General features: G+C 40.6%; 1 protein-coding gene across 2 annotated transcripts; it reads right to left on the bottom strand.

The window, feature by feature from the left end:
- Positions 1 to 632: 632 nt before the first annotated feature.
- Positions 633 to 16,611, bottom strand: PM20D2 (peptidase M20 domain containing 2). 2 transcript variants are annotated; one of them, XM_071741356.1, is made up of 8 exons: positions 16,521 to 16,611; positions 15,999 to 16,486; positions 15,762 to 15,910; positions 12,274 to 12,416; positions 9,231 to 9,385; positions 6,993 to 7,128; positions 1,891 to 1,998; positions 633 to 1,095 (listed from the first exon to the last, which is right to left on the bottom strand). In XM_071741356.1, exons 2-8 carry the CDS (start codon positions 16,449 to 16,451, stop codon positions 893 to 895), a joined length of 1,347 nt encoding a protein of 448 aa, XP_071597457.1. In that variant the 5' UTR covers positions 16,452 to 16,486; positions 16,521 to 16,611; the 3' UTR covers positions 633 to 892. The 2 variants fall into 2 exon arrangements, 1 of the variants encoding a protein (XP_071597457.1); XR_011725341.1 differs by lacking the exon at positions 16,521 to 16,611 and adding an exon at positions 5,196 to 5,331 and having other exon boundaries at positions 1,078 to 1,095; positions 15,999 to 16,510.
- Between the last annotated feature and the right edge of the window lie 1,110 nt (positions 16,612 to 17,721).

The raw sequence follows: 17,721 nt of genomic DNA on the forward strand, positions 1-17,721 counted from the left end.
GAGCTTATTACAAGGGTGTGCACACAAGTTCACAGTTACCTTCACAGTACCAGAGTTGCACCTCTGTGGGAAAGATTTTCACAGGCTTAGCTTATGTTATACACATCCTTCAGAGCAGTAAAAACAGTGAAATACCTTGTGTGGACACATGTATTGCCTTAGAGCAGAATTTTTTAAAAACAGATGCACACACATTTTCCTGCAGTAGTTTAAATGTGTTAATTTAAACAAATAAATATGCAGTTGCTTTCTAAATTTTTAACGGATGACTTTTCCACAATGCCTCAAATTTATTAGGAGGAAGGTCAATGCATTTCAGGACAATCAACCTTTACAGATCACATTTCCATACAAACAGTTCTCTTCCATTGCTAGGCAGCTACTAGTGTCAAAATCAGGCACACTTCCAAAAAATACATTCTTCTCTCCAGTGAAACCAGCTCAGGTTTAAAGTCTTTATCTTGTCCCAAGAAAAAGTGACTGGCCAGAGAGAAAGGTTTCATAGATCAGACTCAGCCTATGATCACAAGTGAACAGTGGCTTATTTCAGAACAAAAATTTCCATGTAAATGCCATATTTCCCCTACAAAGAGTATTATTTTAGCAACACATAGAAAATCACTGACAAGGGATCTGAACACTATCATTTATTCAGCACTGCAATTAAAGACAACAGATATGAGATCTCTCTGAAATTCATCCCCATATCAAATGCAAACATTACAGCTAGATGAAATTGCACGTTTTTGAAAGCAATGATACTATTTGCTTCTCCTAATATGAAAAAAAAAAAAATCAACATTTCTTCAGCTATGTGTTTATCCAGCTCCTTCTGGGATTTAAGTACAGCATCTCCATTAGGATAATCCTACTGTGAGAGATTCAATGAAGTTTAGTGTGATGCACACGCTCCTGTGCCAACAATGGATTCTTTGTTGGATTCTACAGGATTTATTTGCCCCTCTTCTTTTAGCTTCACCAGTCTAAAGTCTTCCCTGACTTCTTCCAGCAGACTTGGCTTGAAAATGACATCCAGTGCTGTCATTGCCAAAGCTTTTGCTGTGCGCAAAGTGTAGATCTGTGCAGCCTCTGACCCTGCAGAAAAAAAAAAAGAAAGAGAAATTTCAGGTTAGATTACTTGTACTAGCTGCAAGCCACTAGCTTACCACACAAGGCATATTCTATAAAATGAGATCTTCATGTTCCAATGGCAAGAAGAGTGTCTTGAAAATCTGCTGGCATGAAGTATGTCTATTTTCTGCTGCCTCAAAACAAAGTTTCACTTACAAATATTTAACTTTCTGCTACTGATGTAAAACAACCAAGAGCAAAACCAGGGAGTGTTCACATTTTTCTTTTTAGAATATATTAGAATACCTCTTTTCCACAATATTGTGCATTAAGAATAAAATTACTTTTATCTTTTGGTTCATGTTTAGAAGCTTTTCTGAATGGGGATGCGAGGGATAATCTTAATTTCCTCCACTGAGATGGAATACTAAGCCAGGCCTTTAGTATGAGGAGTCATCAACCTTCCAATTTTATTCCAACCAATACTAACTTCAAAACACAAAAATAGCAATTCTGCATTTTGTCAGCCTCTAAGCTAATGGTTTCAGGGTCTATGTTCAGCTCAGATCCCATCATGCTTGAAGAAAGTAACTGTATTTTTATGCATGTATTCACATGACTCACGTTTCAGATCTATTACTTACACTTGTATACATTGTACCTTTGAAATACCATAGAAGCATGAGAAAAACTTTAATCCTCTGTAATTTGAAATATGTACAAACTTCTAGACTTGCTGTAGGGAAGAATAAGCAACCAGCCCCTACAATGCCTAACAGTTCTACATCTAAACCTCTAACACACTTCACTTCCACTCACCTGCAGCTTCTGTGTACTCCTCAGTATGATTTAATGCATCAGAGCCAATATAAAAATAAGCATGAAGGCCAGGGACTACAAATGTAACATTTCCAAAGTCTGTGGAACCTAGAATCAGCACAGAGATTTTCTTAATTAACAAATGTAGAAGAGTTTTGAATGCTGTAAGAAAATGTATGATAGATATTATCTCCAGCCCATCACTAAAACAGAGTATCATTTGCCCCAAATACTAAAATAAAAGCATTTCTAAGGAGCCATTATCCATACAAAAATCTCCCATCACCAAGATGTTTTCAGTCATTTTCAGATGCTGCTCTCCAGTGTGCTTCAAATCAATAAATAGTTATTGGACTGCAAGGACCATGTATCAGCATGTTCCTAATTCATTCACTGTTCATTTTTTTATCAAGCACTTCCCAATAGTGAGCTGTCTCAGAAACTCAGTAACAATGAAAGCTGCAAACCTTGTTTTTTCAGGCAGTTCAGCTATTTTCCTGCTACAGCCCTTAGAAGCAGGCCCAGCAACTCCTGCTTTTCACCAGTGTGCAAATATTCAGTGTTAGACAGGGAACTCTGAAGCAGGAACAAGCTATCTTTAAACAAACTACATTCCAGACACAACACTGGTACTTTGTAGACAAAAAAATTCTTGACAGCAATGATGCATATTTTTAAAATGATTCTGTCATGCCTTATCTCATGAGAGATAAGTGCCTATCTCTCACAATACTGCCTTATCTATTTAAGGATACCTATTCAGAAGTAATAGATCCTTTACAGTAAATCATCCAAGAGTCTGCAACTACTTCTTGAGTGCTTTTTTAAATCCCACACAAACCATCCACTCAGTATTTGTTAAAATCACATTTAGAAGCTAGATAACCAACATACCAGTTACTGTGAAAGTCAGATACCATAGCAGACATTGTTTAGTAGCAGGGAAAACTATGTAAAAGCAGTGTAGCATTACCAACTGAGATCTCTATAAATTCTCAGGCCAATCCAGAGCTGCAAGGCTTTTATTTTCTTTAGCTATGGCATATAAAACGACTGTTGCAAACATTTTAAGTTATTTGTAACGCATCACATCACCTCTGTATCATGATACTTCATGGAGAGAAGATCTTGCTAATGCCTTATGACTCAGTAATGAAATGACTGAAGAATACAGATTTTACTTGGAGGACTGTAGATATTAAAAAGTGAGTCCACAGAGCCCACTTTGTGTGATAAAAGGACAAGACCAGCTTGCTATTTGCTCTGCCTAGAGACAAAGAGAAGTAGCAAGGCTTGCCCAAACCCATGATCTTTTCCTATAAATTCAGTGTGCATTCTGAAGAAAATCCAACTCTTGCCATAGCAACAAGTTATTCTGATTTTCAGTAATCCACACTATTGATCCATTTTTCTGGTCAGCTTGGAAAGACAAATCAAAAGTCTATGAATTGTGCCTACTCCAAGAATTCTAGGCTTGCCTTACTAAGTCTAATATACAAACTGCTAGAAAGAGTGTGTTGACCTTTTTCCCTGTCCTCACTCAGTAAATAAAGCATTAGAAATTTTGCATGTCAGCTCTCCATCATGTAATTCCACTTACATTTACATCCACACTCAATGCACAACCTGTTTAAAAGTTATTTTTGCTGAATGTAAAGGATTTAAACTTGGTATTTTCTAGTAAAATGAAGAGCTTACCAAACCAAAATTGAGGCAAGCTGTTAATAAAGACACGACAGCCAAAACTTCCCCTCTATCAGAAAAAAAGTTACACCCTTTAGAAGTAATGACCTAGTGGCATGTTTGAAGTGCCAAGTGTTCCAGCGGTTTCCATACATCTGGAACCATATGCTTACTAGAGATGTACAGATTTGGATTCCTTCTAAAAGCATAAATAATCCACAGTTACCAAAGCAATATACAGACTTGTTCACCTTCTTCAATAGAATGGAACTGGGGAGCTTCAGCCTCTCAAAAATACATCCTGAAGGTGCTGCTGAAGCCTCTTCAATTCACATAATGGAAGTCAGCATTACAACAAACATGGACAGAGACTCCAGGAAAGAAATATACAATCTCAAGGTTCAAAATTGCTATTTCCAAAATGTACTGGCTCCTTCTTACAGTTATCTCTATCAGTCTTGTGCATGGGAAACCAGCAAACTCCATGGATGCTACAAATATCACAGTAAGTTATCACAAGTGTGGGTCCTTCAACTAAAGAGGGTATCAATATCCTGTAGCAACTTTGGGAGGGTATCAATATCCTGTAGCAGCACTACAAATGCTACAAATATCACAGTAAGTTATCACAAGTGTGGGTCCTTCAGCTAAGGAGGGTATCAATATCCTGTAGCAACTTTGGGAAGGTATCAATACCTTATAGCAGCACTACAAATATCACAATAAGTTATCACAAGTGTGGATCCTTCAACTAAAGAGGGTACCAACATCCTGTAGGAACTTTGGGAGGGTATCAATACCTTATAGCAGCACTACAAATGCTACAAATATCACAGTAAGTTATCACAAGTGTGGGTCCTTCAACTAAAGAGGGTACCAACATCCTGTAGGAACTTTGGGAGGGTATCAATACCTTATAGCAGCACTACAAATGCTACAAATATCACAGTAAGTTATCACAAGTGTGGGTCCTTCAACTAAAGAGGGTACCAATGTCCTGTAGGAACTTTGGGAGGGTATCAATATCCTGTAGCAGCACTACAAATGCTACAAATATCACAGTAAGTTATCACAAGTGTGGGTCCTTCAACTAAAGAGGGTATCAATATCCTGTAGCAGCACTAAAAATGCTACAAATATCACAGTAAGTTATCACAAGTGTGGGTCCTTCAGCTAAGGGGGTATCAATATCCTGTAGCAACTTTGGGAAGGTATCAATACCTTATAGCAGCACTACAAATATCACAATAAGTTATCACAAGTGTGGATCCTTCAACTAAAGAGGGTACCAATGTCCTGTAGGAACTTTGGGAGGGTATCAATACCTTATAGCAGCACTACAAATATCACAATAAGTTATCACAAGTGTGGGTCCTTCAACTAAAGAGGGTATCAATATCCTGTAGCAACTTTGGGAGGGTATCAATATCCTGTAGCAGCACTCTGCTACCAGCAGGAGATAACAGGTCACTGCACCTGGTCGAAGCTAACTCAGACTGACAATTTCACATCACCCTGGCTGTGTGGCTAATGAGTGGAGTGTGCACCAGGCACACAGAAGGGTAGTGTGATTTGATGGACCAGAGGAACTCTTCATAATGCTTAGCTGCCTAAAGAGATACCTGTAAGCAGACAGGCACTAATACCCATGTAGAGGAGGCAGTGGGTATGCTCGGCTGTTAACGACTTTGCTGCAGCACAGACATGGAGAAGCAACTGAGCTATCTTCCTTCCCTTTCAACAGAAGCAACTGATATCCTAAAAGAAAACATTGAAAACCATATGAAAACTAAACAAATACCAGGTCTGGAAAAAGATGAGACAGAACACTCAGCCCCCTCCCAAAAAGGGCAGCGTACAAAATTCAACTCCTGTGTCTCTGAAGACAGCTCTTGGTCACCACTCCTCAATCCCCACTACAAAAATTCAGAGAAGCAGCTGTGGAAAGAAAATTCAGTGAAGTGCACTGCAGCTTGCAACAAAAAGGTAATGGCTCAAGCACCTTTTGACATTTGACAAGCAACAGACAGTTTCAGTTTAACAATTAACATGTTAAGCATTTAGCATTCATCTTGTCATGCAACACACAGATGAAAGCACTGTCACAATTGGGTGTCTCTACTATGTTCATTTTAAGCCCTCTGAACCAGCAACAACACCAGGATTCAGGATCTTCACCCTTAATACAGTGGTTTGAGGGAGGCAGTGCAGAGCTCCATATAGTTTCAGTACAGTAAGCATTCTAAATAAGGTTCCTCATCACCTTTCTTAGGCTAAATGAGCAAAGCAGGAGGTCTTATTTGCACCATACTAAAAAAAAAAAAAAAAAAAATCCGTGTGTTATTATAATTTGGTTTTAAACTCAAAACAATGAGCCAACTGGAAAAAGTGTTCTAGGGTTTCTTTGATTTGGAAGGGAAGTAAGAAATATGCAAAACAAACCAAAATCTCAATGATCCAAAAATAATCTGCATTTAATATAGGGAAGACTGGTACCAAAGTCAAATTAAGTGTAATAGTAATTTTTTTACTTAATCTTTTCCTTCTAACCGAAGAGAAAAAACCATTAACATGAGAGGAGTAAAAACATTTATATAGACAATTATGATCAGGAGTGAAGACTATGAAGCATCAGCAGCAGTTACTAGACTCTAACAGAACTCCTCTAGGAAGATTCTAGGAAAACACTTCCAAGAGTCATGAGAAATCCACCTGGACATTCACACTCTCACCATACCTCAGAGACCAAGAACATGAAATAGTTTGAGGCATAATCAAGACACAGAAGTGAACACCTACTTGAATCACACCTTTGGAAAACTTACCTGTTGAACTCAAAAAACTGAAGTTAGAGGCACTGAATTACCAATTAATGGAAAGCTGTTTAAATTAGCATTGCTAAAATGCTTAAATTTTCACTTTAAAATATCTTCAAAAACAGCCTCTAAAATATTACTTAGATGCTAGTACATTTCTTTATATGTAGGCCTGGAAAATATTTTTAAACAAGGTTCCTAAAAACTGAATCTCATCATCATTCATAGCATAAACCAGGATTCTGTAATTCAAAGCAACAGAATGAGCCACAATTCGTTCCACATCCTCAGGAAGACAGTTCTTACCTTTCACTCCTTGCACCCCTCCTCTCAACTAAACTGTTTGTTACTAGAAATATTTTCAGAAATATTATCAGAAAATAATTACTGCTTTCCGTATCCCTTTAGAAAATTTCTCAGCTTTTACAACAATGACAGAAACACAGGACAGAGGTAGGATCCTTTTAAAGAGCTTCTGTTTTCTAATTTGGCTTTTTCATTCTGAACAAACTATGTTTAGCCTACCTCTATCCCATTATTTTATTCCCAGAAGCATTGATCAATCTAGGCTTAAGTCATAACAAAAAATCCAAATCAATTTACCTGACAAGCCATTCAGGATACAATCTTCTGATATAAACTCTATTCCAAGCTTCTTTCCATTCTCCTTGTAAACTTTCTGCAGGCTCTTATTTGGGAGCACGTTGTAATAATCATTTTCACCACCCTTTATTTCCACCTAGACAAAAAAAAAAACAAAACAAAAAACAAACAACAAAAAAAAATTGTTAGAAAATTTTCACCAACCAGAGCCAGTTTAATGTAAACAATTTAAAGCCTGGGAAAGTTAAATACATGTCTATCCCCTATCAAAATAGACTCAAGTGCTAAGTTTCTTTCAAAAATGTAACTTTCTGCCAAATATTAGCTTTGACATAAACATATATGGTATTCTGTCAAGTTTGCACTCGACAGACAAATTCCAGAAGCATGGATTTCACCAAGAGCATCTCCAAAATAATTAGCAAGCACTTCCTATACCACCTTCAAATGATTTTGACTGCAGTTACTATTAAACCACACAAAAAACAATTCAGCCTTTAATCAATTTCTATTTTACCATTTTTTGTTTAGAACACTTCCAATTAATGACAGCCCCATTCACAAGATGCCTTCACAGAGAAAAAGTTTGAAAACGAATGTAAAAAACATACCAATGTCAAGATTCAAAAGAGATGTTAACTTCATTCTGCATAAAGTATGTTTTCTGAAATCCTTTCCCAGTTAGAGGAGGGGCTGTACTAGCAAAACAGCACCTAACACCTCAAATAGACCTTAAAATCCACTAGCTCATGTTCATATACACTGTTATTTTTGTTCTGATAAGCAGTCTTTTCACAGCTGTATCAGCCTCTGGTCTGAAACTACAGAGCATTAAAAAACAACAAAAACAAACCACCTCTTGGCAAGGTAATGATCTTGCTGGAAACAGGTACAAGAGGGACACTTATTTCTACCTACTAAAAGCAAAAAACTGAGAATGCCAACAGAAAAAAAAAAAATCACTCAGTTTTTCACACCTGGTTGTTCCATGAACCTGCAGTTTAATGGGGCAGAAAGTAGAGGGATGCTCCAGCTCACTGAAAGAGAGCAAGAGGTCACATACAGCTTGTGGAGTCAAGAGGAGGATCTACAAAATTACAGACTGGTCCTATCCTCAAGCTCCTGAAGAGATTATAGAGCAAATAAATCTCCCTAAAACCCACATTCAGGCACATGAATCACAAGGCAACTGTTCCTAACCAGCACAGATTCAGGGAACAGCAGACCTTGGTGCATGACCAAGCTTAGATTTTCACCCTGACAGGTCTGGCTCAGTGGACAAAGGAGACATTCAGGCTCAACGTGTTACAGTCACTGGCACAGAAATCAAATTGCTGCCTGTTACTTGTAACATCCATCTGCAATCAATAGTGGGGCTATTACTGGCTTAATATCTTTATTATTGATGCAGGCAACTCATGTGAGATTCCATCTCCTATTTTGTATTCAGCTTTGTGTTCTTGAGCTCAAGACTGAGCCAAGTCCAGGGGAAAGCCACCAAGATGACTGTGGTACCAGAGAACATGCCATGAAAGAACTTGGCTTGTTGAGCTGTCAGAAAAGAAAATTAAGCTGTCTAGAAGCTACCAAATGAGGGTAGAGAGAAGATAGAACCAGACTTAGAGATGCCCAGTGATATGAACAGAAGTAAAGGAAATTCCTACTACATACAACAGAACCACCAAAAGTTGGTTGGAGTTGGAGAGAACCTCTAGAGGTCATCTTGTCCAACTCCCCTGCTCAAGCAAGGTCACCTAGAGGTGGTTGTCCTGGACAAGATCAATGAAGCTTTTGAACATCTCCAAGGATGAAAACACCATTTCTCCAGGCAACCTGTTCCAATGCTCAGTCATCTCAGTACAAACAACAGGAAAAGCCTGCTTGCTATGAGGTGGGTAGAGAACTGTTGAGAGAGGTGGTAGTTTCATTCTTGGAGATAAGCATAAGCCCACATAGCACTGAACAATCTGCTCCAACAGGCCCTGCTCTGAACAGAGGGTCAGACTAGATGATCTCTAGGTCTCTCCCAGCCCAGATTTTATGATCCTGTGGCATTCTATTTATAAAATAAAGCTTGCTTTCAGGACACAAGCCAACAGCATAGCAAATAGTACCATTGACATTTGGATTTCCTTCAGCTAAACACCATGCAGGCAAATGCTGTAAGCCTCCCTCTCCCATCCTGGCCCACCTTATCTCCAACATTACAGAAGCACAAGACAAGGAATATATTCTTACTTTGCATCCTGTGGCTAGTGCTGCAGATTTGAAGCAGTTCTCAACCTTCTCTGTCAGCACAGAAAGGTCTTTCATTGAAGGGGCACGCAAATAAAACTCTAGTTCAGTGTAAGAAGGAATGATATTAGGTTTCACACCACCATTTTTTATTACACCTGCAGAAAGGGAAAAGTCATGTTACCAGGGTTAAATGCAAATGTCTGATCTTCAGATTGAAATGAAACTCCTTGATCAAGAACAAAATAAAGAAAAAATAACAAATCACCAACTGAGCATTACCAATTGATAAAGAATGTAAAAAATAAAATACATGAACAAATTTTCCCCATTATAGCAGATTAAGTACATGTTTTTCAGCAAAATTTCACTGCATTCTTTGTTTTTCTGTTGTAAACCTAAAGACAAGCCAAGCTAGCATTTTTTATCCTTGAAATTCAAAGCATGAGAGTCAAAGAAATCTGGCTACCACTGAAAAAGATTTGTTATACAGAGTATCTTGGATTTCAGCTTTTAGTTTCCTCAACTAGAACATTTCCTACTCACTTTGCCAGTTGGGAGAGAAATTGAGTAAGTTGCATTTCTCAGCAATACTGGGGCAACGTATGTGTTGCAGGGCACAGAAGGTTCATTAAGTTATTAATACTAATTCTTTAGAAATATTGCAGTGTGAAATATATATACAGTTTTATTCAAGAGTGAAGTTTGAGTTGAAAGTGTTCCCTCAAAGAACTGCGTGACAACTACGTAAGTTTTCAATTATGTCATGAGAGGCACTACCATAAAAGACCACAATATTTAGATATTTCAATTAAAAAAACCCAGCATTGTAGACCTCAAGCCTACATTATTTCTTAATGCTTTAACAGCTCCTTGCTTTTAACAGGCTGCCTGTTTCCCTGGGCTCCTCTCCTCAATTTATATGTGTGAAATGAGATTTGTTTCCTACAGAACTTGAGAAACTACCCACCTTTAGATGGAAACACTGTACAATGTTACTGATGTGTCACTGAAGCCTGATGCAGTAAACCTATTCAGACTATGGACCCCTCCCTTAAGTAAAAGCTATTCCAGCCTCAAATAAAGTCATAGTGAACAGTGTTGAATTAAGCCACTATCATTACTAGTTCATAAAAAAGGAACATCTCAGGTAAGAGGGACAGCCACCACAGAAAAGGAACCAGAAAATCAGCAAGTAACAATGCAAATTTGGTAGACACACCACATGTCCACATGTTTGATCAGAACAAGTGGCTTAGTGAACTTTCATTTGTCTTCCAACACATTTGTAAGTGGGACTGGGTAGAGTCTAAAAGAATATCTACACTTAAATTTCAAACCAACTAATATGGACTGAACAGCTTAAAAGTAGGCTGCCTGCATGCTACTTATAACACTCAGTTTGCCCTCTTTCTAGATGGAATTTTTTTTTTTTACAGCTTGTTTATTAAAATTTCTTGAACAGAAAAAAATACATATTCCTATTTTCAAGGGGGAAAACATTTATTTAATTCATGAGCAGAGAAGAAAGAAAATTATGAAATATTAGACAAGCTCAAGTCAACATTGTTCAAATACATGTTGGCTTGGATTTGAACTAGTGTTCAAATACAAGTTAGAAATTCTAAACTTCAGTTAATGGAAACTATTTCTGTTCTTGTTAGTGGGCTAACACTAACATTTTTAGGATCACTTAAGTCAGCCATGGTTGTTTCTGCAAGCCTGCACCACAAGACCTCCAACACCCTGTTGTAAAGAATTCATAAAATTAAAACTCATTCTGCCTGTTTATACTTCCTGTGTACTTCCTTCATTCTGCCTGTTTATACACTTATTTTATGTATTTCCATTTTGACAATCAGGTTTATGATGGCAGCTGCTTTTTTTCCTACATTACTCATGTAGCCTTTAGAAACTAAGAAAGGAGCGTTTGGAGGTTTGGAGCTTAGACCCAGTAGAAGACTTAGGCACCTCCAGTCTTAAACCTGTAATACAAAGGTTTCAGACACCAAAACTGATAGTTAAGTGCCTTGTTTCCTACAGAGAAATAGGAGAGCTAAGACTGTGCCTGCTGTTTGAAAATCATTCAAGTAACTGCAAATATCTTGACCCACAGTGAGAATTCTTAGAGCTTCCAGACTCCAACAGACATCCTGGAGAAAAACACACACACGTATTATACAGCACAAGCAGCTAAGACTTATAATGATTATTAGCTCAGAATTTCTGGAATTGCTTTAAGCTCATTACCAGCTTTTCAAATAAACAGTTCTACCTTCCTGAGTCGTATTTATGGCAAAATTTCTTAATTTCAACCTGGAAAAAGTTGTGTCGGGTGTCATAAGGAAAACCCTGGTTTAAAGCTAAAGGACAGCTTCCATCTCAACTTCTGAAACTTTGTCACTGTACAAAAAGAAGTGTATGATGTTGAATGAGTACAAGTTAAGCTTAATGGTGAACATGTCTTATGGTTAAGACCTGTCTACTTGATATTTAATATTAGAATACAATGCACACTGAGTTGATTTGGCTTCTAACCAGAACTATAGAGGCTTCTGCCATCACTTGGTTTTTATACTTCAGCAAATAAGCTTCCATTACTCTAGACCACCCACTACACTTTCCATAAATGTCACCTAATTAATGGAAGATATACCACAAAAATCATGCAGTGGTAATTAATTTTTTGCTTTCATCTTACACCTATGCAAACACATGTACATTAACGAATTCAAAGCCACATATCAGAATAAACTTAGGTTATTTTGGTTTTCCTGGACAGGAGCTCTCAAAATTTTCCCAGCCTCTCCCAGTGTTCTCTTTTGAATGTGAGCCACAGGCCTATCTTCAGAAGTTAGTTCTGAACACTGACATGTTTTTAAAGATCACAGACAAACTATTCAAATTAAATGGTGCTATTTCATAATATTTGAAGCTGCTATGGTTCTGTAGTGCAACAATGAGATATTTTAAGGGATTCTGTAAGTTAGTATTTCAACAGCCTAAACTCTTACTTGCTGGACATTAGATTTAATGAAGATCTCACCATGAACTCTCCAGGTCGGTTTCATTTGCTGTCTTAAAACAGACAGATTGTTGTATGCAAGAACAGCAGCATCTAATGCATTAACTCCTTCCCAAGGATAAGCAGCAGCATGAGAAGCTTTTCCATAGTATTTCACAGTCACACTAGGAGATAAAAGGCATTGCTTATTTGTTTTTCATTCACTGAAACAACTCTAAAATAAAAGTTCCTTTTGCTCACCCAAATATGTTGCTGTTTAGATTTTGTGCACCAGAACACCAAATAATTTACCTGGCACTACACTATTGCAAAGCTGAGCTCTGAGTGGGGGATGAGGCTGAAAGTTCTAAAAAAAAAAAAAAAAATCAATAAAATGGAACAACAAAGAGAGAATTATGCTAGAGAGCTACCAGTAAGATAGTGATATGCAGCCTTTTCCTGACAAGTACAGACATGACATACTAATTAAATGTTTCCAGCACTTCTTGTTCACACACACACTTTGTTCTCCAACACTGTGCTGAGACTTAGTTACTGACATTCTTAGATGGTAAGAAAACTTTTCTTTGTAAATTAGAAGTTGATTGCCCTAATTCTTCTTAAATGCCAATAAAATGGGTACAGTATAGAGGACAGCAGAAATATACTACTAGGATCACACGCAAGCCATGTCTAAATAACAGAAGTCATATTTTTATCAGTACTAGAGATTTTAACTAAATCAGCTTGTACTTAACAACCAGTCCTTTACATAAAAGACTCCACCCTTAAGCTCAGAGTTCCCCAAAGACACACAAGCTGTCTCTTACCCTCCCTCCTAGGACAAGCTGACTGAATTGCCTATCCTCCTGTCTTGCCCAGCTGCAGCTTAGCCTCTTGTCCTTAGCTGACCCCTCATGCCCTGAACCATGCCATGGATGCAAGGTAATACCAGGACACAACACTGGATAGGGACACAGTGGAGTGGTACAGTTGCAGCAGCAAACACCTGCTTCTTCCTGCAGTCCAAACTAACTACGCCTGCTTTCATCCTCCCTTGTCCTCCAAAGTCAAAGACATGTCCCATTTAAACAAAGTTCATACTTACAGATATTTATTATCATTATAAAATCAAGATAAAAAACCCTCATACGTTAACATCCCAAGTATTAGACTGAAAGCCCTCAAACCAGCTCACAAAGAAGGCAGAACAGATCTCAAGATATTCTCAAGAAAAATGGAAAGAAGACAAAGGAAAGCAGGAAGTCATGTTGCAATCTTTTTTTTCCCCCCCAAGAAATATGCACTTCTTACTTAAAAATGTTCTTCATGTTGCAATCTTTTTTTTTTTTCCCCAAGAAACATGCATTTCTTACTTAAAAATCTTCTTTCTTGTTCTGCTGTGGCTACACAGATGTCACATGCTCTCAAAAAACCCAACAGATTTTGGTGAATAATGCAATGCTAAGCCAGTTTAAGAATATTAGCAAAAGGTGGTAGATCTGTTTGAACAACAGTGAATTGGCTGATTAGGTGAAGGATAACACAAATACAATTTTAATACAAATCAGGAACTTTTGCCACGTATTCACCAGTTTTCCCTGTATGTCAGTTTTAGTTCAGGTACCTGCCAGCCTTAGAGTTTGCAGATACAGTACTACTAGCAATTTAGTGATGGCCAGTCCTCCAATTCCTTGAAAACAACCAAAAGGTCAATTACTAATAGCGAAAAGAGTCTTTGTACCTTTGGAATTTCATTATTACATAAAGACATAAGCTGAGTATTTCAAGCTTTTGCAGGTAGTAAGCTTTTTGGTCAGTACTTTGGTGCCATGCCTCCTCCATGCTCGATGTTTAGAGGCTATCTAGGACTTAACTCCTACAACAGACCATCATCTCCAAAGGCAGCTTTCCCAATCTTCAATTCAAAATCAAATTCAAATTCAAATGTATCAAATTCAAAAGGCTATTGCAACAGTTGAAATGAACAAAAAGGCAAAACTACCAATGAAAACTGCACTTCGAAGATGATAAATATAAGGTACAGCAGCCAAAAGCCAAGCTGAAGTAAGGATGTAACAATAATCAGTTAAGACTCTCCAGAAACACAGTGAAATATTACAGCAGAGGGCTGGCTGAGCAAGAAGGCTAGGTGTTGCCAACCTGGTCAGCTACTACCATAAAACTCAGCAGCAAATTACCCATCAGGAATAGCACTGGCAAAAGGAAGATGGCCAATAAAATCAAGCACATAGGTGCAGGAAAGTAGTACAACCAAGACGAAACCAGCAGTCAGTACATTAAGTCAGAAACAGATGGAAAAAGTTATATTTAAATATGACAGAATTCAGTCAGAGACAGGCAAATGTAATACTTGGAAAACACTGTTGCACTGCAAGGAGGTTACTAGTGGAGTCTCTACAGCACAAGACCTCAAGAATCATTATTAACTGAGGCATAAAATGTAAAACCTGCTGATAGACTACTTCTAGGACACTGAAAACAGGAGTTTATAATACCTAAGGAAGAAGAGCACAGCCTTGCAGACTGACAGAGCAAGAATGAAATTAAACTCAAGTATTTTTAAGAAAACATGTACCTACAGACTAAGCATTTGTCTAAGAGTTGACTGCTTGAAAATGACTGAAGAGGAAAGCCCCAAACATGCATCAGATGTCTCCAAAACTGTAACTAGACACTATGATCAGTACATCAGCTGAGTAACACCTAAGGAAGCTCCATCTCAAGTACCATGTGCAGTTCTGGTTATGAACATCCAGAAAGAAGTACTTCAAGGTAAGTCAAGTGACTCCTAGTACAAACAAGTGCTGACACAGAACAGTAGGGCGATTCAAAAGAAGATAAGGCATAATTTCTCAAGAGTTGTATTGCTAGCTTGCAAAATAAAAAAATGCTGACTGATGGTATGACTGCTGTCTGTACTTATAGTGGGGGTAAACATGAAGGAAAACCAAGAACTACTTATTAAAAAAAGTTTACCTGAGAGTTAATAAAGTGGCCATGATCAAATTTAGGCTGAAAGACAGCCCAGATTCAAACAGCAGTCAGGCTAAGCTGGCTGTTTCATTCAAAAGTGGGAGATAAAACCTGCAACACTACCAAAACTCATCAAAATGTGTACAGAGGACTACATGACCTAGTGGCCAAGAGAGCCAGAACTGTGATCCACAAGACTCCCCCCAGCTGCATATTCTAAAATTTGAAGATAATCAGATGCAAGTGCAAAAAAACAGAGAAATGCCTAGAAACAGGAGAACAGACATTGGGGAGACATGACGGTTATCTCAAAACAGTCTTGGATCTTTAGGCTCAACAGCACTTCGGAAGAATGGCTCGGAGCATCCGGAGCAGTGACCTGGCTCCTTACCCCAAAGACTCTTGTCTGAAGGTCACCTGCAAGGTCCCCTACCTTAAGTTCGTCCCTTTCCAAAGAACGTCCCCTGCTCGGAGAGAGGGGGGAAAAAAGCTAATGACAAGGCAACCTTTCCCACCTGAACCCCTTCACTCACTCGTGCTCGGCCACATCGGGCAGGTAAGCCGCGTTTTCCTGCGAGGGGTGCGCCATCAAAACCACGTCCAGGCCGTCGAAGGCTCCAGCCTTTATCAGGTCTATTTTGCCTCCTCCTTGTTCTTCCGCGGGCGTCCCCAGGACCGTGACCTGTAGCAGAAACTCGGAGAAGTCAGCGCCCGAGCGGCTCACAGGGAGCGGGGCCGCAGCCACCCCGCCTCGGGAGGAGAGCTCTCACCTGGACGGCGACGGGCGGGGGCTGCGGCAGCCTCTCCAGGGCGGCCTTCAGCCCCAGCGCGGCGGCGGCTCCCACCTCGGCGATCAGGTTGTGCCCACAGGCGTGGCCGATGCCGGGCAAAGCGTCGTACTCGCAGAGGAAGGCGAGGCGGAGCGGCCGAGAGCCCTGAGGGGCGGCCGTGCCCCAGTCTGCGCGGAAGGCCGTGCCCAGCTTGTAGCGTGGCTGCACGTCCCAAGCGGCGCCCGGCAGCTCCTCGCTGGAGAAGAACCGGGTCAGGGTGTCGTGCGCCCGGTGCTCCTCGTAGGCCAGCTCGGGCCGGCTCCAGATGTCCCGGCTCAGCGCGCCCAGCCGCGACGCGTTCAGATCCACCATCTCGCACGCCCACTGCTTCACTGTCTCCAGCGGCGGCAGCCCGGCGGCGGGGCCGCCCTGCGGAGGGTCCTGCGGTCCCATCAGAGACCAGCGGGGCGGGCAGGGTCTACACGCACCTGCCGGCACCCCGCACCTGCCGGCACCCCGCACCTGCCGGCACCCCGCACCTCCTCACGCCGCTCCTCCTCACGCAGCCCCCCCTCCCATCTCCCCCAGCAGTGTGACCTCCCCGCGCCTGCCTCCGCCCCCTTTTATAGTCTCCGCGGCGCCGCAGGGCAGCCTGGGAAACGTAGTTCTTCACCCCGGCACGACCCGCCTGCCAGGCCCAGTCAGAACTACCTGTCCCAGCGCACCCCGGGAGGGGGTGGTGTGGGGGGTTGTCCCCTTGGGACTCAGCGCCCAGTGTGGGGACAGCCTTCCCGCTACCCGCGGATCCTGTCAGCCGCGGCATGATGCTGGTGACTTACCGCACGGCTTCCTCAGACACGTATTTACTGTCCAAACAAGATCCTTTCAGTCCTCAGCTACTTTCTACGCGCCATTTCCCAGAGTCCGAATGTAGAATCTGCCGTAATTCCGCAGGGCTTGGAAATTAACACCCTATTTTCTCCAACATAGCCCTTATTTTTTCAACTAGAAGTTTTTTAAAGTGGCCAACAGGACGAGGGAAGTGAACACCCCCCCCTCTACTCGGTACTGCTGTGGCTGCACCTCGAATACCGTGTTTTGGGCCCCTCACTACATGAAGGACATTGAGCTGCTGGAGAGTGTCCAGAGAAGAGCTACGAATCCTGGGGAAGGGTCTGGAGCAGAAGCATCATGAGGAGCAGCTGAGGGATCTGGGGTTGTTTAGCCTGGAGAAGAGGAGGCTGAGGAGAAACCTTACTGCTCTCTATGACTAGAAGGTTGTAGTGAGGGTGGGGTTCATCTCGCTGGTAACTAGCGATAGGACAAGGGGAAGTGGCTTCAGGTTACACCAGGGGAGTCTTAGGTTGGTTGTTAGGAAAAACTTCACAGAACGGACTATTAATCACGGGAATGGGCCGGCCAGATAAGTAGTTAAATCACTACCCCTGAATGTGTTTTAAAGTTGTATGGATATGGTGCTTAGGGACATGGTTTAACAGTGGGCTGGTAGAGCTGGTTTAGGTTAAAGGTTGGACAGGATGATCTTGCAGGGCTTTTCCAGCCTGAACAACACTATGATTCGAACCTGCCCGGGTTTTGTTTTCTTCTTATATGTTTCTCTGGTATTTCTGAACCTCAGAGCTGTGAAAGCCCCTGCACAGTTCCAGATGCTCCCCTGGGTAGGGTAGCCAGCTCCACCACCTGTGGCCTTTGCTTCTCCAGC

This window comes from Heliangelus exortis, chromosome 3, assembly GCF_036169615.1.
Source record: "Heliangelus exortis chromosome 3, bHelExo1.hap1, whole genome shotgun sequence".
Lineage (NCBI taxonomy): Eukaryota > Metazoa > Chordata > Aves > Apodiformes > Trochilidae > Heliangelus > Heliangelus exortis.

Coding starts and splice junctions, on each gene's coding strand:
- PM20D2 (XM_071741356.1), bottom strand. CDS start 16,451: ATGGGACCGCAGGACCCTCCGCAGGGCGGCCCCGCCGCCGGGCTGCCG. Junction 1,999..6,992: donor TATCCTGAATGGCTTGTCAG/GTAAATTGATTT, acceptor TGCTGATTCTAG/GTTCCACAGACTTTGGAAAT. Junction 1,096..1,890: donor GGAGTACACAGAAGCTGCAG/GTGAGTGGAAGT, acceptor TTTTTTCTGCAG/GGTCAGAGGCTGCACAGATC.